We start from the raw sequence: 23,853 nt of genomic DNA on the forward strand, positions 1-23,853 counted from the left end.
AGAGAAGCCACTGAGAGAAGCGTGACATGTCTATGTAGGCTGAACATGAGATTTTTCCCCTGTAGGCCAAGTTAATAAGAGAAAATGTATACCCATTTTATGTTCCTCATGTACATGTCTTAAGTGCAATAGACAAAATAAATATTTCTGCTATAGAGAAATTAAGCAGGCAGTGACCATTGGGTGTTTCATTATTAGAAGTACAATGGGAGGGAGCGATGCCATGTAACTATATCTAAAGTAAGAGTTGTATCAAATGTCTGTTATCATCATCAGACATAAAATACTACAAATATACCATTTACTTGACTTTTCCAGGGGCATGGTGTTATGAACCTGAACTAGAATTCACAACAGAGAAAGGTTATTAGCACCACAGACATGGAAAATATTGTGCTCTAAACGCAGTGGAAATAAAAAAAAGATGCCAAAATCACTAACATGGCTTACTAATTAAACCGTATCAATGCCCATGTCAATAAGAGTTCATAATTTGGAAGCTGTAGCTACTACTGACCTGATTTTACAATTGAGATCATGTCTGCATTTTAATTTGGAAACAAAATTGATTTCTGTGTTCTATAAACAAGGTCTGTCAAGTTATTACTTTGCAACTGCTTTGTAACACATATTTATTTAAGAGCGGCATGATTTATGATATAGTGTACTGGAGAAATCATTTCACTTCATATTTCATATTTTAGTTTCTTTTAAGAGCTTTCTTTATATATGAAACTGGAAATCTTCAAGTTCTTCAATAAATATTGAATTTCTTTGATAATGGCTTTTTAAAATAGAATGCTCAGTTATTTTTTTAACAACATTCAATATTATGGTATCCTAATATTACCAAAGTTTGCATTTTAGAAGGTTCATATAATGTACATATTTTACATAAATTGCTTCCTTAATCACTACCATATGAAGGATGACAGAATAAAATCAATACAAAAAATGGTCAATCTGTCTCATAAGGATCTCAAATTTTCTGATACTCATCCATCTAATCTATAATTTTGATTTCTTACAAGCTTTATTTTTATTTTATTTTTTAAAATTTATTGACCAATTTTTATAGAGGGAGGAAGGGAGAGAAAGATACACCGATTTATTGTTTTACTTATTTATGCATTTATTGGTTGATTCTTGCTTGTGCCCTGACTGTGAATCGAACCTACAACCTTGGTGTATCGGGATGGTGTTCTAATCAAGTAAGCTACCAGGCCAGGTGGTGCTCAATACTATAATGCTTAAATCAAATTGAATCTAAATTAGTAATAAAAATATCTTCACTGCTATTCAGAGGACAAAAACTGTTGAAAGTATCTTCTCTTGCTACTTGATCATACTCAACTCACAAAGGTTGGTTTAGGATTAAGGAAATGTTCATTTCTCCCCTTACTAGACTGCAAATGCATGAGGGTAACTCGGATGGTGAATTCTAGGCAAGAATTCAAAGAAACTCTGTATTTTGATGGGTTAATTGAAGAGCAATCCTACCGTCTCCACCTTCTTTTTCTTCTTGGTCATCTATTAGTGGGATCAGTTCGGGTTGCTCCGCCGTGGTGGCATCTTCCTGGTTTGGTGAAAGTTCTAAGTAGAATGAGACAGTAGGTTACTCAGGGAAGTTTACATTGAAATCACTGACAAAACACAGTTACTAAAGCATAATAAGTTAAAATTCTTGTTTCTCCTGCCTCCAAGTTTTAACAGGCATATAAAAGAGAACATGACTGCCAATCTCCATAGTCTCAAACACACAAGCACACCACTCACACACACACTCACACACACACACACATGTCTGGAAGGGTCATGGTTCACAGTCTCATCTCATTCTCTGGGAACAGTATGTGCTGATTTCAATACCTTCTGTTTCCATGTATGAGCACTGCGACTCTGCGGCAACTTCTATATCGTCCTTCATGGAATCATTCTCCTGTCCTGTTAGGAAGAGCGATTGAAAAAGAAAAAAAAATGTGATGCACAAGACCACAGCTTCATTCCTGGTTTGAAAAAACAGAAATTTCAGAAACCATGCTTGGATCATGCATGGAGAGATAGAGAACAGTTCTGAACAAAAAGCAGAGGATGAAGAAGATTATTAGCATTTTGCAAATCATCAAATTAATCTCCATTATTTTATAAGAAATATGCAGATAATTTAGGCAAAAACTCCTCGTTGAGCTGATTGGTGTAAATTAGTATTTAGGTTATGAATGTCACAACCTGGCAGTTCTGACATTGTAAATAATTTCTGGGGTGCACGAGTTAATTACATTAATTAATTACATGAGTTAACTTCATTTTCTGTTAAGATATAGATATTTCCTGTATTGAGAACTCCTGGAAAGTTAAAACACTACTTGCATTTTCATTCTTCCATCCACAGTGCATGAAAAACTTGAGTAATCTAAATACACAGATTGGGTCAGCTAACAGCTCAACCATTCTCTGATGGTACCTACTAAACATAGCAAAGGTCAGGAGAGAATTCAGCCAGCTCATATTACCCTGAGGCTGATTATCTGGTAAGGGTCTTCTTCTACATCCCCTGGCTTCTTCCTTTTCCCTTCCCAGTAGAATTTAGAGGATTTTAAGTGTCCATTTAGAGAGGAAATCGACATTGGCCCATTTTGCCTCATATTAATGACAGCTTTTATGCTGAGAATATTTTACCATTGAATTTTTTTAAATCCCAGCTCTAGGGCTGGTAATAGTCCCAAAGGGGAAGAAGAGGCCCTTGGGCTCTTTGCCTGGGTCCATCCGGGTGGTAGCTTGCATCATTGTTCCAACCTGTCCCTCCTTCTTTCTGTAAGAGGCTATTATCCTCTGTTTGTGACCATGTGACCTTCAGAAGACCCTGTGGGACAAGTATATGTTCCCACCTGAGTGATGCCAGGCTGAGTCGGGTGACTTGGTTTAGAAAGTGGCACAGCAACGGGCACAACGTGTACTGTGCTATATTTAAGCGAAAACTTCAAGGCCCATTGTGTGTTTCCTCCAACTCTGTTGCTCCTAAGAGTGTGCTCCTTTAGCCTGGATTCTGAACTGGAAACAAGTGGAGCAGAGCCCAGAAGAGACACAGTAAACCTTTGTTGTTGTAAACTCCTGGGACTTCTAGGGTTACCTGTCACTACAGCAAAGCTGACTTACACAACCTCTCATCTTTGTACCTTCCTCCTCAATACAACTATACTTAATCTGCTGGTTATAGTACTTCCTCTTGGTTCATTTTCTGCTTGTGTGACCAACTCTGAAAAAAAAAGTGGTTTTTTTTACATCCATTCTTCTTGAACTTAATTTTAATCAAAAACATCTGTTTTAAAAATACAACTATAGTATATTTATATATTTGATCATGGAAGCTAAAAGCCTCAAGCTATTGCCCCTGGCTGGGTAGCTCAATTAGTTAGAGAAATGTCCCAATACACCAAGGTTGCAGGTTCAATCCCTGGTCAGGGGTACATACAATAATCAACCAATGAATGCATAGATAGTGGAAAAACAAATTGATGTTTCTCTCTCTTGTTCTCTTCCCCCTCCTCTCTCTCTAAAATCAATAAGTAAAAATTAAAAGGAGGCTGGCCAGGCGTTGGCACAGTGGATAGAGCATCGGATGCAGAGGACCAAGGTTTAAAACCTCGATGTCACCGGATTAAGCACCAGCTCACCAGCTTGAGCTCGGGGTTGTTGGTTTGAGCATGGGATTGTAGACATGACCCTATGGTCTCTGACTTTAGCCCAAAGGTCACTGGCTTGAAGCCCAAGGTCACTGGCTTGAGCAAGGGGTCACTGGCTCAGTTACAGCGCCCCTCCTCCAGTCAAGGCACATAAGAGAAAGCAATTAATGAAGAACTAAGGTGCCTCAATGAAGAATTGATGCTTCTCATAATTCTCCTTTTCTGTCTATCTTTTCCTCTCTGTCCCTCTTCCTGTCTCTCTTGATAAAAAAAGAAATTAAAAAGAAACTCAAGCTGTCGTTGTTGTCTCTCATCATTCCTAAAATTCAATGAAACACCAAAATTTGATGATTTTGAAAAATACTTCTTTTATCCTGTCTAGTCCGCTGTCCCTTTTCTTACTCGGAATGTATTATTTCTCTCTTGCATCTATAATTTTTTCTCCTGTAATATATAATAAATTGCTAGCAGTAATATATTTTAAAATATCGATTTGATTAAGACCTTTCCCTTGTTGATAAACCCCATTCATCCCTGTTTCTCCCTATTGCTACTCAGAGTATGGTCCATTAGCAAAGAACATTGGGGTTACCTGGGAGATTTTCAAATACACAGGATTTCAGGCCCCATCTCAAGACCTCCAGAATCACAGTGTACGTTTTAACAAAACTTCAAGTGTTGTGCTTGCACATTAAATCTTAAGAAACAGTAGCATAGAAGTTATATTTGCAAATTACTGAGTCCATAGAAATGCCAGGCTTTGCCTAACCACTTTATACACCTTTTCTCTAATCATTGTGTCAGCCCTGTAAAGCAAGTCTTATGCTTCCCAGTCTACTTTCAAAATTCTTAACTGGGTTAATTTGACTCCAAATCCCTTTTACCTGGCGAAGCTTTTATTTTTCCCTTTAATTTTTTTTTTTTTTTGTATTTTTCTGAAGCTGGAAACGGGGAGAGACAGTCAGACAGACTCCCGCATGCGCCCGACCGGGATCCACCCGGCATGCCCACCAAGGGGCGATGCTCTGCCCATCTTGGGGCGTCACTCTGCCACAATCAGAGCCATTCTAGCACCTGAGGCAGAGGCCACAGAGCCATCCTCAGCGCCCAGGCAAACTTTGCTCCAATGGAGCCTTGGCTGCAGGAAGGAAAGAGAGAGACAGAGAGGAAGGAGAGGGGGAGGGGTGGAGAAGCAGATGGGCGCTTCTCCTGATGTATAGCATGCCTATAATAAAACACTCAAGTCTTAAGAATACAGGTTTTTAAATATAGAAACATGTGTCATCTCCCTGTGCGGTCACCACCAGATCAAGAACCCTCTCGCACCGGTGGCTCTGCTCCCTCTGTGGGCAGCTGCAGATACCCCCAGAGGTAATCATTCTGCATTTCAACTTCACATAAACAGAACATACAGTATATGCTCTTTTGTATCTTACTTTTCCAGACAAGTTTTCTGGGAGATTAAACCCCGTTGCTACATATATCAGTTCATTGCTTTTCATTGATGTATACTATTCCATTGTCTGATTATACTCTGTTATATAGATGCTGAATTATTTTCAATTTGGAGATATGATAAATAATACTACTAAAAATATCTTGTACATGTCTCTTGGTGGGCATATGGACTCATATCACTTGAGTATAACCCCAGCAGTGAAACTGTTGTGGAATAGGAAACATACATGTTTAGCTTTACTAGATGCTAAAGATCTAATAAATTCTAAAGAGTTTGCTCCATTATACACTCCCAGCTGAAATGTCTGAGAATTCCGTTTGTGCTTTCTATTATTTACTGTCATGTTGCTAGTCACAGAATTCTTTAATATGGAGGGGAAAGCCATAAAGAATCTTTCCCCCGGACTCATTTGCACCCTCTTCACCTTTGGAGACCATTCAAAGTGATCATATCTTTGCTTATGCTTATGGAGTTCCTTTGCTCATGCACCTGTGTATTGCTCTTACTACACTGTAATATAGCTGTGTCTGCATTTGCCTCTCTTACTAGCTTATGAGCGCTGTGAAGATAGAAATTGTGTTTTACTCATATTTTCCTTCTCAGCACTTGCTATAAGGAGTGATCAGTAAATAACTATTTAATTTACTCTCTATTATAGTACTTATCAATGTCTATAAATAGCAACCACCAGCAAGTGTAATTTACTTCCTATCATACCCTTTAGCGATAAGTAAGTGCCTTAAGCTACTAAGCTGTTTATACACTATATTTATTGAAAGAACTCCGAAAAACAAAACAAAACAAAACTAGATGTTTCTTGAGCTTTAATTTCATTATTATTTTTTTAAAGGCTGAAAAAACTAGATAATGTCTTAGATTCTCTCTATCTTTGGCAATATGTAAGGATATGCTCCTGGTAATGTTTCTAGTGACATTGACATTTATTGGGAAGATGATATCGAGAGGAAACTGTCACTGTGTACTGAGGGAGCCTCATTCTCTACCGCTGTGGATATGGGGAACTCTCAGGGTCATTGCTGGGGCCTGAACTCATCATTTGTGATCTGTACAATGAAGGGAGAGGAGAGAGTTTGGTGAGTAGACGCAGTCACTCTGTATTCTCGTGTGTATCCAGTCCCAGTGTTCCACTTGATACATTTTTAGAGGAATTCTATCAGGAATAAGAAGGTCACAGTTTAACAGGGCTGGGGCCCAGCTTATACGGTGGCCCACCAGTGCGGGCAGCCCGTGGCTGTGGATGAACACCAGAGCTGTTCTCTGCGACTAGCAAGGCCCCGCACTTCAGGCTGGATGAGAGGCCATTGCAAAACTTCAGTGGAGTCCTTCCCTCCCCTGCCTTTTTCATTTGCTCCACCCTTGATCTGTTAAACCAGTGGTGGGATTTAAATAATTTAACAACCGGTTCTCTGCCCTAATGATCGTTTTAAGTATAAAAAAGATATACCGAAAGGTAGGCTATTATTTCATGCATTCAATATTTAAATATGAACAATAAAAGAGGTATATAAAACTAGATTATGTTATAAGAAAGAGTTTTTTTTTTTTTTTTTTTTTTTTTTTTTCTGAAGCTGGAAACGGGGAGAGACAGACTCCTGCATGCGCCCAACCGGGATCCACCCAGCACGCCAACCAGGGGTAACGCTCTGCCCACCAGGGGGCGATGCTCTGCCCCTGGGGGGGGGGTCGCTCTGCCAGGACCAGAGCCACTCTAGCGCCTGGGGCAGAGGCCAAGGAGCCATTCCCAGCGCCCGGGCCATCTTTGCTCCAATGGAGCCTTGGTTGCGGGAGGGGAAGAGAGAGACAGAGAGGAAGGAGGGGGGGGGGGTGGAGAAGCAAATGGGTGCTTCTCCTATGTGCCCTGGCCGGGAATCGAACCTGAGTCCCCTGCACGCCAGGCCGACGCTCTACCGCTGAGCCAACTGGCCAGGGCAAGAAAGAGTTTTAAAATATTAACAAAAAATATTAAATAATACCTGACAAAAAACAATACAAGTTGTCGTCACTCCCTGGTTGTTGGGCACTTTTTCTCTTTATGTTATATGTTTGTTTACCAAAGTAACAAACACAAGGGAATTAAAATGTAGTATTTCATCAAAGGTATAATGAGTTTTATGAAGTGAACAAATAAATATTATAAGCATAGTTCTGTCAAATTCTTTTCATATGTGGACGGAATAACCATTACTATGGGCGCTTAAAATACGCTGTTGTACAGGTGAACGTTAAAAAAGAGTAAGGAATGTAAATTTGTGATTCACACATTGGGCGGCTATCCAGGCACCCACCTTAGAGAGAACCTTGATTACAAGTGCCATTTTAACAACTGGTTCACTGAACTCAACCAAAAATTGGGTATCAGTTCTGCTGAACCGGTGCAAACCAGTTGAATCCCACCACTGTGTTAAAACCACATGTTTACGTATGTTAGCAATCTTTTTTTTTTTTTTTTTTTTTTTTTCATTTTTCTGAAGCTGGAAACAGGGAGAGACAGTCAGACAGACTCCCGCATGCGCCCGACCGGGATCCACCTGGCACGCCCACCAGGGGCGAAGCTCTGCCCACCAGGGGGCGATGCTCTGCCCATCCTGGGCGTCGCCATGTTGCGACCAGAGCCACTCCAGTGCCTGAGGCAGAGGCCACAGAGCCATCCCCAGCGCCCGGGCCATCTTTGCTCCAATGGAGCCTTGGCTGCGGGAGGGGAAGAGAGAGACAGAGAGGAAAGCACGGCGGAGGGGTGGAGAAGCAAATGGGCGCTTCTCCTGTGTGCCCTGGCTGGGAATCGAACCCGGGTCCTCCGCACGCTAGGCCAACGCTCTACCGCTGAGCCAACCGGCCAGGGCAGCAATCTTTGATTGAAATGGAAATACATATAGTTCCTCCTTTCTAATTTTTCTGAAATAAAGTTAGTAAAAAATAAGGGAAGAAATGAGGTGTACAACTTTGAAATTCAAGAACAGTCATATTTGTTTATACCCGAACCAAGTCAGGATTTGGCATATTACACAGAGGAGGTATGTGTGAGTTCCCTGCCCACACCCAGACCTGCTGAGTGTCAATGATGAGTCCAGTCCATCCACTTTGCTCTTCAATGCACTCAGACATCGCACCTTCCACCCCGCTTTCTTGACCCAATGTAGGCAAGCTTTATGTTTACCTCCCTACATTTGGTCTAGTTGAATTCCACCCACTGTCCTTTGCACTAATCCCTTCTGACAGAAAACAAAAGAACATAAAGGATCCCACAAGTTATATGTACATTTTTTATAGAGTTAACTCAATCATCCATACTAATAGGAGGGGGACCATTAGTACAGATAATTCAAAAATGCATTCACTCTTTAGAAATAGATCACATGATTTTTTTTCTTGGAGTCCTGATGATTAAATATGACTCAAGCTAATGTTTTCATTAATTTCATAAAAATTGGTCTGGGAACATCAATCTAGAATTAAACATTTCTACAGGATAAACCTAAACTCACTTTGTAAATGGGTTATTTTTAACCAATAGCAACAACAATATCATTGTACTGTTTATAGATTATTAGATGCTTAGATCTTCCAAAGAGCAAAGACTTTGTTTCTTTGATGATTGTCTTAAAGATAACAAGAATTGTGTTCTTTTGTTAAACTTAAAACTTGTTGGCTGCTCTTCTTCAAAATTTTACTTTTACCATGTCTAAAAGGGCCCCAGATTAAGAACAAAATTCAGAGTGAATTTGATTATCTTTTAGTTATCCTTAGTTTTCTCCAAACAAGACTTTCCTAATGTCAGTTATTTCTAAAATTGTTTTTTTTTGTGTGTAGTTACTAAAGAAAGGTAATTTTCTTATAGAAACACTGAAAAATGCATACAAGTACTGATAATTATAGATAATTTTACACCTTTGGGATTGCCACTGTTAATATTATTAACTGATATCATTCTCATGAGTGTGTTTACATAGGCATGTAGATACTGTATATGTATATTTATAAATATATGTATCTGTTCTATGCATATGTGTCTTTGTGTATATGTCTGCATATTCACACACACAGACATAAATAAATGTATTCTAGAATCACTGTCATTACAGTTTCTTCAGAAATCTTATTTTAAATATGTTTTTAAATTGTATGTGTTCAGCCTGACCTGTGGTGGCGCAGTGGATAAAGCATCGACCTGACCTGGAAATGCTGAGGTTGCCAGTTTGAAACCCTGGGCTTGCCTGGTCAAGGCACATATGGAGTTGATGCTTCCTGCTCATCCCCCTTCTCTCTCTCTGTCTCTCTCTCTCTTCTCTCTCTCCCTCTCTCTCTCCTTTCTAAAATGAATAAATAAAAAAATTGTATGTGTTCATTTTAGAGAGGTGGGGGGAGAGACAGAGAGAGAAGGGCAGAGGGAGGAGCAGGAAGCATCAACTCCCATATGTGCCTTAACCAGGCAAGCCCGGAGTTTCCAATCAGCGACCTCAGTGTTCCAGATCGACACTTTATCCACTGCGCCACCACAGGTCAGGCCTGAAATCTTATTTTTAAAAGATGCATTATATTCCACGTTATGTACAAACTTTCAGATGTTTCCTTATTTTGCCATTAAACTGTATTACAATGAATATATAAATATCTTCATACTTTTGGTGGGTGTTACTTTAAGATAAATTCCCAAAGCATAATTCTTGGATTGAAATATGAACATTTTGCCTTTTATGAGATTTTGTCAAAATTACTGATGAGGAGGTTATGCCCATTAGTCTCTCACTGATGTTGTTGAGCTTGTTTGGACACTGTATCCATACTAATTCTATGTATTTTCAATCCCACTTAAACATTCAAATTTAATCTTTTTTTGTCTGTCTTTCTTTAAGTAATAGACAGGTTATGCCTTCATATATGACTATATTTCTTCGTAAACTATAATTGAGTTCTCTTCCCATCTTTCTCTTTGGTTGTTTATTTTTCTTATGGATTTATGAGGTCTTGATTTTTGTAATAAAAAATCCTTTGTCACTTAAGCTGAGTATATTTTTCCTAGTAGTTTTTCTTTGGAATGTGATTATAACCTTTATTTATCATGTCTAATTTTATATATGTACTTAGATTTAGCCATTTCTCTATTTTATGATATATATTGACTTATGTCTGTATACATATTATTGATTGTGTGTGTGTATACTTTATACAGGCATTGTCTGTGTGTAAATATACACAGCTCAGAAAGTCAGCTTTATTTCAACTTTTAAAGAAAATACATTTTGGTTCTTCCTATAGTTTCATTTTACATTTCATCTTTGCTTCTTCTAGAATTTAATCTGGTGAAAGAAATGATATTGGGATTCAGCTTATTTTTCCAAATGGTCAAATAGTTGTCTTAATACCATTTATTGAGTCATTTGTCTTTGAAATGGCAGCCTAAGTATGTACTGAAATCCCATCTCTCCTTGGTTCTATTTCTACACTCTTTATTTGGTTTCATTGATCAGCCTGTCCATACCTACAGTAGGACGGCACTGTTAATCACATTTTTCAAAGATCCCATGTCATTTTTAGTCTATTTATTCTGTCATTGACTGATACTATTATATCTGTAAATTCCCCATTGTATTTCCAACTGGATTTTATTCATATTTTATCTTTTTGTATGGTCTGACACACACACAAAAAACATCATTGTTATATTTAATCAGGGATTTACATTTATTGATATAAATGACAAACTTTCTTGAAACGTTTTGCTAGAAGTTGAACTGGATAAATTCTAAAATAGTTTTTTCATGTTCTCTTTTGATATTTGTTCCCCAAATATACCTTTTTCTAACTTCGCATTTTTAAACCATTCGTATTTTATTGAAACTAACTCAAATGGATTGCTCTTAACACTTACACAGTAACTTAAATACATTCGTTATCATAATTACTTGCATGTATTTCTGTCATCTTATTCGATATAATGTGTTTGAGTTACACTGCTTTTATTATCATTTGCATTACTGACTATACTTTCATAGTTGTAAGATCTTTCTGGGAAATTTAGAAGGTAAGATAGCCTTTTAAAACTCTATTAATTCTCTTGTGTTTATCATAAAAATTTTCAAAATTATTCTTAAACCTAATATTGTCACAACCCATAGCATAGTAGGATTTTTAGTTTTTGATTACTTTGATGGAAGTCAGAATTGTGTGCAACACCCCTGAGCTTCACCACAATCTTTGTTTTATAAACTCTTCCCTTGTTACTTCCTTTCTTTTTGTTCTCTCTTATTTCCTACCTTATTACCTGTCCCGTTTCCTTCCTATTTTAAATATTTTATTAAAATGCAATATACAGGAATGTACACATACAAAATGTACAGAACTCAATTAAATAACCAAAAGCAAGTAGAAAATCTATACACCCTTATGATAAGCATCCAGCCCAGAAAGAAACAAGCTCATAGTCCAAGCAGTATCTCTTCCCATCACCAAGTTTAATAGGATACTTACTTTTTGTAGTAGTTAACTACCTAGATTTTTTGTCATTTTTATCACTTAAGCACATCTTTCTCAGTATTATAGTTATTTTTCCTGCCATTTATTTATTTATTTATTTATTTATTTATTTATTTATTTATTTTTGCATTTTTCTGAAGCTGGAAACGGAGAGGCAGTCAGACAGACTCCCGCATGCGCCCGACTGGGATCCACCCGGCATGCCCACCAGGGGGCGATGCTCTGCCCATCTGGGGCATCACTCTGTTGCATCCAGAGCCATTCTAGTGCCTGAGGCAGAGGCCACAGAGCCATACCCAGCACCCGGGCCAACTTTGCTCCAATGGAACCTTGGCTGTGGGAGGGGAAGAGAGAGACAGAGAGGAAGGAGAGGGGAAGGGGTGGAGAAGCAGATGGGCGCTTCTCCTGTGTGCCCTGGCCGGGAATCAAACCCGGGACTCCTGCACGCCAGGCCAATGCTCTACCACTGAGCAAACCGGCCAGGGCCATTTTTCCTGCTTTTAAAAGTTGACATAAATTAATTATACAGTATGCATGCTTTTTTACCTTCTTCAGTTTAATATGATATTTATGAGATTCATTTATGTCTTTGCCTGTAACTGTAGTTTTTAGTTTCTGATGAGATTTTACTTTGTTCTTGTATTTTTTCCTTTTTATGTAACTTGTCTTTTCCTTTTGAGATCATTTTTGAGATTTTGCTCTTTATCACTGATGTTGAGCAAGTTGGTTATGATGTACATAAGTATAATTTTCTTTTTCTTTTTGCTTCATGGTCATAAATCTTCTTGGATATACAAGTTCATAGTTTTCATAAAATTTCTAAAAAATTGCAGCCATTATTACTTTAAATATTTTTTCTGTCTTTCCCTTTCATGTCTACTTTCAGACATTTTAATTCATATATATTGGAATTGAAATTACTCTTGAAGTTGTCCCATATCTCACCAATAGTCTTTTATTTTTTCTTAGTCATTTATTCTGTTTCAGTTTCAATAGTTTCTATTGTTACAGCTTCAAATTTACTAAACTTTTCTTTTACAGTGTCTAATCTGCCATTATTTCTATCAAGTAAGATTTTCATATCTGCCCTTGTTTTTCATCTCTAGAAATTCAATTTGGGCCTTTTTATATCTTCCCTGTCTCTAATTAACATGGGAAGTCTTTCTTTTAGCTTCTGGAAGTTGTGGAAACAATAATAATTTTTTAACATAACCTTTTATACTATTATTTTATTTGTACCATTTCTGAATTGATTTATTCTATTGGCCATGCTTTTCTGCTTCTTGTCAAGAATTGGGGAGGGTCTGAGATTTTATCCTGCTTGTAAATTAATAAGTTAGCTAGTCACTATTCCCTAGCTACTGACAGAAGACAGACTCCCAGGCCAGAAATGAAGAACAGTTTATTATTCACAGTAGTAGGAGCATCCAGACTACTTGCACTTGTTCCCTGAGCCTCAGTTCCCATTGGGTGACCAAGTAATACTGGCACACTCAGTGGGTTGTATTATAGGGGGGAAGCTTGATCTCAGAGGATTTCAATATTTTATAATGGACAGTTAGCCTGTCTGTCTCTTGGGGGAGGGGCTCTATTCTTATCTTCCAAGGCTGTCAGCAAGCCTACTCCACAATTGTTCACTATACAAATATTCTTGAAATAAGTGGCCAAAACAAACGTAGTCAGGGTCTTTGCTTGTAAAACATGCAGAAAACCCAGAGATGCATGAAGATTTATGGAGATTTATCATGCAGTACTTCTTTTTATACAAAGTAATTTTGTCAATTACTCTGATGGGTATGTGATATATTTATATTAATATTTTTGAGCTTTATTCTGGGATTTATTTATTTGTTCAGAAACAGTTTGACCTTTTCAAATCCTGCTTTCAACCAAAATCAGGGAGGACAAGAACAGCATTTATTATATTGCTGTTTTTGGTTCAGTACTGAGGCAAAATCCTTCTAAGCCCTCTATAAATTTTTAGGTTTTCTAGTCTGGTCTAGGGGAACAGGCATTCCTCCCAGCCCTGTGGAGGCCTCAAATCCTTTAGTGTTCTTTATGCAGCCTCTCATGCAAGCACTGGTAATTTCTTCTTGTGCATGCACTGGTCAGTCAGTACTCAGCTGAAGACCTAAGGGATTTCCTTAGTAGATCTCTAGAGTCCCCTTGGTGGAGTTCTCTCTCCAGTACTCTACCCTGATTACACTAGATAACTTGGCTTTTCATAAGTCTCTGCTCTGTTTACTCATCTCAAAGGGTCTTTTGGGCTCTGCCTGAGTTCTTCTTCTCTATACTTTGGTCTGGGATGTCTCTCCAAGTATTTGTCTGGGACATCACAGGACTCAGCTCACTTCCTGACTTAGGTATCACAGAAATATTATATTTTAATGTTAACTGGTGTTTTTATTCTCCATGACAATGAAAAAATATTAGCACACTTAATTTACTTCATCCCAATAAATACCATTATTGTAATAGATATATTTTAATTCTAAGTATATCTTATTTAAAATTTTAATTTTGAATTACATTTTAAGTATATCTTGACTCCCAGAATACATTATTTTTATACATTTTTTATTTAGAAATTAAATATAATGGGGTGACACTGATCAATAAAAGGACATAGGTAATACATTATTGTTATCATAACCATCTCTATTGATTTGTGCCATCAATTAATTTAGACTTATTCAATAATTACCATTTACCTTGCTTTTAATTTTTTCCTTCATCTTTGAGCTTCTAACTCAAATCAGTATCATCTTACTTAGAGAATACCAGAATTCTCCAGTGAAGAAATTTTCTTTTATTGGACTGAAACACTCTTACTTGACCTTTATTCTTGAAACATACATTTTCTCTGGATTTAGAATTGTTGGTTGGTAGTTATTCTCTTGTACTGTTCTTTTATTTCCATTATATCTATTGAAAAGTCAGCTGTCAATCCCATAGTTTGAAGATTGCTTTTTAGATGTTTGGTTTATCTTTGATTTTCAGCAGTTTTATTATGATGGTTTTAGTTGGGGATTTATTTTGATTGGAGTTTAAAAGAATTTTGAAATATGTGGCTTGATATCCTTCAACACTGTAGGAAATGTCTCAACATAGTTTCTTCAAATATTGTTTCTGCCCAACTCCCTGTGACAGACCGTTATTTTATCTTCTATATCTTTTCCCTTTCTTTACTGTTTGCCATATTGTGTTTTTCTACTGTTTTTATTTTGGATATATTCTTTTGATATAACTTCAAGTTCACAAGTTCTCTTTCATCTGTGTTGAATATATTGCTAACCACAAATTCTCTCACTGAATTCTTCATTTCAGTTGTGGCATTTTTTACTTTTAGACTTTCTTTTCTCTCTCTTTTCTGTTTTCAAGTTCCAGTTCTCAGCTAAATTTTTCAATCTTGTCTTTATTTTTTTTACATAGCTTTTATGTTTTATACTTTGTGTTTATCACTGATATTTTCAGCCCAGTGGTTTCCCTTTTTTGATGGTTCCTTTGGTTTTCATTTTGCCTTGTTTTCTCATTAATTCTGGCTATTTTTTTGTACATGTGTGTTGTTTATGCAAATGGTTTGAAACTTTTAGCAACCTCTTTTTCAGCTAATAAATATGTTACATTTACTTTTTTTGAGGGCACCGAGAGACTAGCAATCTGATTTGAATTAATTTAATATAAGTCTTCAGATTATTTATTTATTTATTAAAAATTTTTATTTTATTTTATTTTTTTACAGAGAGAGAAAGTCAGAGAGAGGGATAGATAGTAAAGTAAAGAGGGCAGACAGACAGGAACGGAGAGAGATGAGAAGCATCAATCATCAGTTTTTCGTTGGGACTTCTTAGTTGTTCATTGATTGCTTTCTCATATGTGCCTTGACCACAGGCCTTCAGCAGACTGAGTAACCCCTTGCTCAAGCCAGCGACCTTGGGTCCAAGCTGGTGAGCTTTTTTTGGGCTCAAGCCAGATGAGCCCGCGCTCATACCTCGGGGTCTCGAACCTGGGTCTTCCACATCCTAGTCCGACGCTCTATTCACTGCACCACCACCTGGTCAGGCAAGTCTTCAGATTATTTAAAAGTTGGTCAGCAGTCTTTCAGAAGGCTAATCTACTGCTGGTTTGTTCTATCAGCTAGGGAACATAACTCTGGGGTTTCAACCCAAGAATCAAAGGATTTACCAAAGCCCTTTATACTTTTGAACAATGAGACTGAAGATACCTGTTGAAGAATTAGCAAATGCCTTAGGTATAAACAGTTGCCAGTTCTGAACACACATCTCTGCATATTTTCTCCCTTAAGCTAGCCTGACAATACTCTACCTTGTTAGCTCTCTGATTTCTTTAAATAAACTTAGGCTCTCTCTGTCTCTATCTTTCTCTTCTCTCTCCTTCTCTCTCTCTGAGACATTATATATAAATGAGACAATATATAAATAAATAATTAAATAAATAATTATATATATAAAATATATATTTTTTATATATATAATTTTTTCTTACCCCCTAAGTTGTCAGGTTTTCTTCAGTGAGAGTAATGTAGTAATGGTCTAATTTATTTAAAATTTTATTATTGAGAGAAAAATTATCTTCTTTTTATTTTAAAAAATATATACTATAGTTTTCAAAGGTAAAAGGAAACATTTAAGTAAGATATTTTGATACTAGTTAGAAACAATTATGTCAACATTGTCACACATACAATGAGTCTTTTATCATACAGAACTACCTAACCGTGCCTTCCTGAATCTTGAAGTTTTCCTTCCTTTTTATATTTATGGTTTTTGTTCAGGCCTTCTGTAAGTTTATTTAGAATGAATGCTTGGGTGGTATATTTTCTTAATCTTTGTATTCCTGAAAAAAATCTTACTCATAATTTCATGCATGAATACTAATGTCCCTAAATATAGAAACAGTGTTCTTTAGCCCTTTGGGAATGTTAACTCTATTTTCTCCTAGTATTTGAAGTTGTGAATGAAGGTAATCTGATTTTGGTGGTTTTGCTTGTAACCTGATTTTGACTTTCCTATTTGCTTGAAAAGCCTTTCTTTATCATTGATCTCTATAAATTCCATAAGCCTTTGTAGGTTTCTGTTCTCCTTGTATTTGCATTATATTTTCCTATAAATATAATGTGGGCTTTTATATTTTGAATGGAAGAACTGGTTTGCATTAGAAACCTTTATTTTTCTAAGGATTGTTTTATTTCTGTTTGTTTCGTTCTCTCTTCATGGTATTCAAAGGATATGCTATAGATTTACCTCCTGGATCTATTTTCTACGCATCTCACATTTATTCTCCTTGTTATTATGTCTTCATTTCAGTAGTTGTAAACCCAATGCCTGCAGAGTTTAGGCAGGTAACAAAAATAAATAAAGCCAGCCTAGCCTAAATAAAATGCGTGATGAAGATTGTGGACAGCAAATTCCTCTTTGAAACGTGGCTGCTACTAATCACCTGGTATTTAGTTCTAATAAAATGTTACTAGTTTCCATTCTTTCCAGAAAAACTAAAATCTGAGTTTTTAAAAAGGCAATATTCCTCAACAGAAAAAAAAATGAAAAAGGATCTCATAACTTACCATTAGGATGATCTTGATCACACACAGAATGATCTGTTATTTCACTGTCCTTTGTAATATTGTCATTTGCAGAATCTGACATAACAAGTAAAATCTCTAGTCAGCATTTTTATCCAAGACATAGAGCAGTTTCTAGCACAAATATTATAGATTTATATTTGGGGATAGAATTTATTGTTTTTTTTTAATTATTAAAATTATTTTTACCAATAAATAAGCTTTTCTGAAAATACTTCATGAGATGTCTGTCTGCACAAAGTTTGCAAGGCAAAGATGGTAGAAGTGGTTGGGCCATCTTTTTTGCAACAAAAAAGAAAATATAAGCAGGCCTTCTGCATCAGTGATAGTTTTAGAAGAACTGTGCAAAAAAAATATGAAAGGAAAGCAAAATAGAGAAGATGAAAGCAGTATCTAATTTTAATGTTCTTAATGTTTTCATTACTGTAGTTGTTCTTGTATAATAGTCTTTGAAAAAGCCATATATAGACATTTGAAATCCAGTGGTAATTAAATTTATCTTCCTGAGGAACGGTACCAGTAAAATAATAGCCAAGGGGAATGCAAACCTTTTGTTCTGTGCAATTTCATATCACCCTTGTATAGCACATTTAATGTGGGAAGTTTGTCCTTTTTTGGTCATATAATATATACCTAACAGTAGCTAAAAGTTTTCCAATGACTGAGGACACCTGAAAAGTTAGAAAGTGTCCTCTGTTAGATGTTTGAGGACTCTCTGGAGGCTCCTTAAAAAACCATCGTAAAGAACCATGAGTAGGTCAGCAGAAAAATAGAAAATAGGTTTTTTATTTATTCTACAAATATTTATTAAGGGCCATCTTTGTGCCAGACACTGTTACTGACTCGGGGGAGTCTGCAGTAAACAAATTACCAATTTCTGCCCTCACAGAGGTTACAATCTAGTGGAGATTTTTTATGCACTTAAATGGGTAGAAAACTAAAGAAACAGAAAAACTTGAGCTAATCTTTTATGCATGTGGCCATGAAATCTGGGACAGTAGAATGGCACTTGTATAATTTCCAAATGTGTTCTCTACTGAGTTCATATCATGCAGTTGTATTTTAATTCCTTAACAGTTGATTTAGGTAGAATCTAAAGTAGCACATCCCTTGTTTTTCTTTCCCTTTTCCATTCTTCCTCCCCAAACTGGGAGATGACTTTAAATATCATGGCTTATTATGAGAAACTTTGTTTCTCAAACCTACTGCAACCAATATTTGATGGACAAGCGAGACACTTGGTTAGTTAACATATGATTCAAATTTAATAACTCCTGAAGCAAGTATACACCCATAGTGTATGGTTTTAATTAAATGCAAATAATTCCCCCAAGGCAAATGTTTAATTATCTGCACAGCTTCTTATTTCTTTCTGAGACTGACAATAAGTTTCAAAGTCCAAATTTGGAAGCAAAACTAAGTATAGACACATTTTCCAAACTGTTACTGCTCTCACAGCAAGTTGTTTTAAACCACCAGCTCCTATTAAAGTATGCCTTTTTAATTTAGAACCTAACATGTAATTTAAAAAATACTCTTTGAATACTTATTTCCCCCATATTAACATTGAAAATAAGCAATGATTTTTAAAAGTACTAAAAAAAATGTACTATATAGATCAGGCTAAATTTTAGTTTTGAGAGTGTTTTAATTTTACTTGTTTATAGAAAATGATATAATTCAGTATGTAGTCTTGTGTAGATTTTGTACATAATTAAATTTATTCATTTACACTCAACAAAAATTCATTATACAATCTAACTTACATAAAGATTATGCTTGTGCACCAGATACTATAGAAGAAGAAATGTCTTAAAAAGTGATTTATATTGAGCTTACAAATCTATGGTCTGATAATTCACTTATGATAGGTAAATGAATACCTGTTTGTCCCCCAAATCTGTGTCTTTAGCAAATTAATTAACCCTTAAATTTCAATTTCCCTGAGGAGTTGCTGTAACATTTTTAAGGCACTTTATGACCTTATGTGCTCAAATCTATACAGTGAATTTCATTGAATCCAAGACACCATCATTATTTGAAATATTATTTTGTGTAGTATTAGACAATAAATGCAACCAAATGTACTATAACATATTATCAATCCTAAGACGGTGTCTTAATTTTAGAAATAAAATATTTGAAAGACAATGCATCATAGAATATGACAATTGAGTATTTTCTGTGTGTACAGAAATATACCTTGTTATATGCAAAGACAAGGATTTCATTCATACCAACATGACCCATCATCACAGGTAACCAGGTGGACATGGAAGATTTGTGCCACCACAGTTTCTCTATTAAAAGAGCTATTTAAATTTCAAGTCTCATGAACTTAAGCTAAATTTAGATCCTCAATGTTTTAAATTACAAATCCCATTACATTATACTTGCTTGCAGGTTTGAAATGACAGTGGAACTGTTCTGCTTAGGAAGTGATTAAAACTGCACTGTACATGAATACAAAATTATTATTCATAATGGCAATGAAAATATACCCAGTATATATGGTCACTAAAAGATCTTATTGTTTCTATGTAAGTTCTACAAATGACCATGAGAAATGGAGTTGTATATATATACTAAATTCTTGCATCATTTTGGATTCACATTTATTTTGATTTTTAAATTAAATTTATTGGGGTGACATTGGTTAATAAAACTATATAGGTTTCGGGTGAACAATTCTACGACACATCATCTGCATGTGGTATTGTGTGCTCACCTCCCCAAGTCCAGTCTCCTCCCATCACCATCCATTCTCCCTCTACCCTCTTCTGTTTCCCACCTCCTCCCTCCCCTCTGATAATCACCATGTTGTTGTCCATATCTATGAGTTTCTTTTTTCTTAATCCCACATTTTATTTGATTCTAAAAATTATCATGTGGCAATGTTAAAAAAAAGAGTTTTCACCTAATTCTGAGATTCAGTCAATGTTATTTTAATAGCAGAGAACTGAAATTAAATTTATATGTAGATTCTGACTTTCAAAGTCTTTAAGGTCGATGTTCTATTAGTTTTTTTTCAAATGTAAATATTAAATGGAATCGTCAAACCAAAGTTCTAAAGCTTGGTTACTTTTTAAGATTAACAAGAATAAAAAATAAATTCTTCCATAAATTTTTAAAAAATCTTCTCATTTACAAAGTTGGAAAAAATGTTTGCAAAAAAATTAGAATAGGTTAAAATAAAAAGAACATAAAAAATAAATTTCAAAAAGTAGGTTATTTTTAATGCAATTACACAAATTTACACTGAATAGTACATGTGCAGATTTAAATTGTGATGATAAATTATAAAACTATTAAATCTTTAATAAACATAACTGAACTATAAATCAAAATAAAGGCCATTTCTTTAAAAAAATGTTTCTTAGAAGAAAAGTTCTTAACCCTTGGGGATCTTTGAATATATCATAGAGGTCCACAACCCTTTTGAAATAATATGAAAAATGTGTGCCTCTCTTCATTCATATGTTCCATTTTTCTGGAGGAAAAGCTTTCATCAAATTTTCATAGGAAACTATGACCCCCAAAAAGTTAAAAATAACTTCATTCATACCTAAATGCTAATGACACTGCCATCATACAAAAGATTTTTAGTACTATGATTGCAGAACTAGCTACAGAACTTGATGCCCATTCCATTAATTCATCAACAATGACAATTCTTAAATTCTTAAGGTAGATTTGTCTTAAGGAAATAACCAAAAAATATGGAGATGTGTTTAATAAATGAGGAACATAATCCAACGCGCAAGAAACACATTGCATCAAAATTAGAGGTGACTATAATGTAAAAAACTGTATGGATGAGTAACTGTCTCTGAAGACATTTTCAAGCCAGGAGGTGTACAGAAGTCACCTAGTAAGAGAGGTAGCCCCTGGTGACTGTTTAGAGTAGTGGCAGGCAGTCTTGTTGGTGAAAAAGATCTAAACAAAATAAAACACTTATACATAAAATACTCTTTTTCTTTTTCTGCGAGAGAAAGGCAGAGAGACAGAGAGACAAACAGACAGGAAGGGAAAAAGATGAGAAACATCAACTTGTAGTTGCAGCACCTTAGTTGTTCATTGATTGCTTCTCATATGTGCCTTGACCAGGGCTATAGCCAAGCCAGTGACCCTTTGCTCAAGCTGGTGAGCCTGCGCTCAAGCTGGCAAGCCTGCACTCAAGCCAAAGACCTCAGGATTTCAACCCTGGGTCCTCATTGTCCCAGGTCAATGCTCTATCCATGGCAGCACTGCCTGGTCAGGCACTGTAAAATATTCTTGGTCTATAACAAACAAACATCCACAAACAAGTACCTTAGCTTGATGCAAAAGTTGCACAGAAACACAATCACCTGGATTTTCTTTGATTCTTGTAAATAAAAGCAATTATACCAAACAAAACATTTATCCTGGCCTGCTCATTTGAATCAGTGGCTTATTGTGGAAAGTAATTAGAATAAAGTAGTTTTTCTTTATCTGAAAAGTGTGCTTATTCACGATAAACTAGTCTCCACAGCCAGTTCTGGTCCCATTGAACCTCTGCAATGACTATTCTTCTGTACAGGACAAACACACCCTGTAATGCATTCCCAGAGCATTCAGATGGCCATGATCTGAACTGTGCTTGGTCTCATGAAACTGGATATACAAGGCTAAACTATAGTTACCTGAGAAGTAACTGCGTCCAGAAGACAGAACATTGCCTTGAGCATGGGGAGGCCCAATGAGCTATGGCGGCTGGTCATTTATCTTCATTATGCTCTCATTAACCCCCATTAAAAGGTGGCCAATCACTCCCAGAGTTATTGAATCCAGGTACTGAGTCTGGCACACTGCTGGGAAAACTACCATCATACACCACTAACTTTGTTTCTGTTTAAAAATATATTTCAATTTTCAACTGGTAAATGGGTGCAAACCAGTTTATTATTACATTGGGCATGATATTCATCTGTAGGTTGTTAATGAAAAATAGGAGCAAATAAAATCAGTCATATTGGGATGGATGGACACAGGCTTGGGGTTGGGATTCTAAATTTACAACTACAAGCTTTGTAACTCTAGGAAAACCCATTCCCTTTTCATAATCTCAGTTTCTGCACCTAGAAACTGAGGGCATTGAGCCGACAATCTCTCTCAAATTAATGCCAATCTGTTGACCTGGTCAAATTTTCTTTGTTGGGAACAACACTTCTCGGTAAACATTTCCAGGCTTCCCTCATTATCTGCCTACCTCAGTTGGGCAGTCCTCACTCTAAGATTCTTACTACCTATTTACAAAATAAAGGTTAACAGTTGGGGAGGCAGTGCCATGTGACCTCGGTGCCACACTGGCCATCCTTAATTCTGCGACTCACAAAGAATCATCACTGTGTAAAACAGAACAGCTGGATATGAATCTTGGCTGGACCCTGATGGAAAAAGAAAAGCTTAATTACCTTTTCCATCAAGTTAATTTTTCCCCTTTGGCAAAGTAAACAAAGGCAAATCTGCTCTTGTTTTGGTTGTCTCTGACCTGCTATCCTTGACCTCCATCCTGATTCCTTTCTGTTCTTGCCTCCCTCTGCCTTGCTAAGCTTCCCACCACAGGCTCTCCTGGCACTATTAAAAAAAAATCTGATTAGGCCACAGGCATGAAAGCAGGGATGGTTCTAAATATAAGCTGACTTAGAATTCTATTAAAAGTTCATCTATAAATCAGGAAGAATACAAGTGTTTTATTTAAACTTTGGTTTAATTCCATCTGATGATAAAAAGCTTTTGTGATGGTACTACTGAGGGGACCTTCCACAAAGGAGAAATGATGAGGAATTTTTTGCCTCTAACGCTGAGCAGGGTTCCAACCTAGCGGCTGGAAACTACTTCTCAGTTATTTCATTTCAAGGAGAAGTTAAGGAAGTAGAGAGAGTCTGTCTACGGATTTATCAGTGCGTCAGCTGCTGCGCTCTGGTTGTTTTCAATAAAATGCTGGGGGAGTGTATGGCCAGTAGGCATGGCCACCATTACAGCCACTGGCTAATGCAAGTTCTCATTAGATTTGGACAGACGGTAATGAAACAATGGAGCCAAAAACTGGTGGGCCATCATCTTTAATCCTAGCTTGCAATGGCAGGCAAGTAAAAACACACACTGGGCTCCAAAACCCACTCATTCTTTGCTCACAAAGCTACTGACTTATCTGAGTTTCCTAGAATCAAAGTTTCTAGCTCACCAGCCCCATTCACCTCTGTTCTCCATCTCCTTCTTTCTGCACAAACTCTGCACAAACTGGCTTCTCCTTCAGCATTCTGCCATCTTGGCTGCTTCTCCTCTCCTCCACGTGGCCTTTATCTGTTCTCCTCTCTTCTCTCCTTTCTCTAATGCTAATCTCAGGAACTGAGAGAGCAAGTTCCCGGTCTGCCTCACTTTATAATTGTAAAGCCAGTAGCCAGGGCCACCATCACAGCCACCTGGCCCATGCAGGTTCACATTGGATTCGGACAGTCGGTAAAGAAACAACGGAGCCAAAAACTGGCGGGCCATTATCTTTAATCCTAGCTTGCACCTGGCGGGCAAGTAAAAAACACACACTGGGCTCCAAAACCCACTCACATTCAGTGCTCACAAAGCTACTGACTTAT

The 23,853-nt window shown here is 36.6% G+C and overlaps 1 protein-coding gene across 4 annotated transcripts in view; it reads right to left on the bottom strand.

Moving 5' to 3' along the window:
• The window catches only part of MACROD2 (mono-ADP ribosylhydrolase 2), a 2,059,933-nt gene that overhangs the window by 54,179 nt on the left and 1,981,901 nt on the right, over positions 1 to 23,853 (bottom strand). For all 4 annotated transcript variants that reach the window (XM_066387117.1, XM_066387118.1, XM_066387116.1 and 1 more), the window contains 3 exons: positions 17,219 to 17,293; positions 1,870 to 1,944; positions 1,501 to 1,593 (listed from right to left, as the gene is read on the bottom strand). In XM_066387117.1, coding sequence (XP_066243214.1) covers positions 1,501 to 1,593; positions 1,870 to 1,944; positions 17,219 to 17,293 — 243 coding nt within the window. The remainder of the gene's footprint in view (positions 1 to 1,500; positions 1,594 to 1,869; positions 1,945 to 17,218; positions 17,294 to 23,853) is intronic.

The sequence above is a fragment of the Saccopteryx leptura genome, chromosome 5 (genome assembly GCF_036850995.1).
Source record: "Saccopteryx leptura isolate mSacLep1 chromosome 5, mSacLep1_pri_phased_curated, whole genome shotgun sequence".
NCBI lineage: Eukaryota > Metazoa > Chordata > Mammalia > Chiroptera > Emballonuridae > Saccopteryx > Saccopteryx leptura.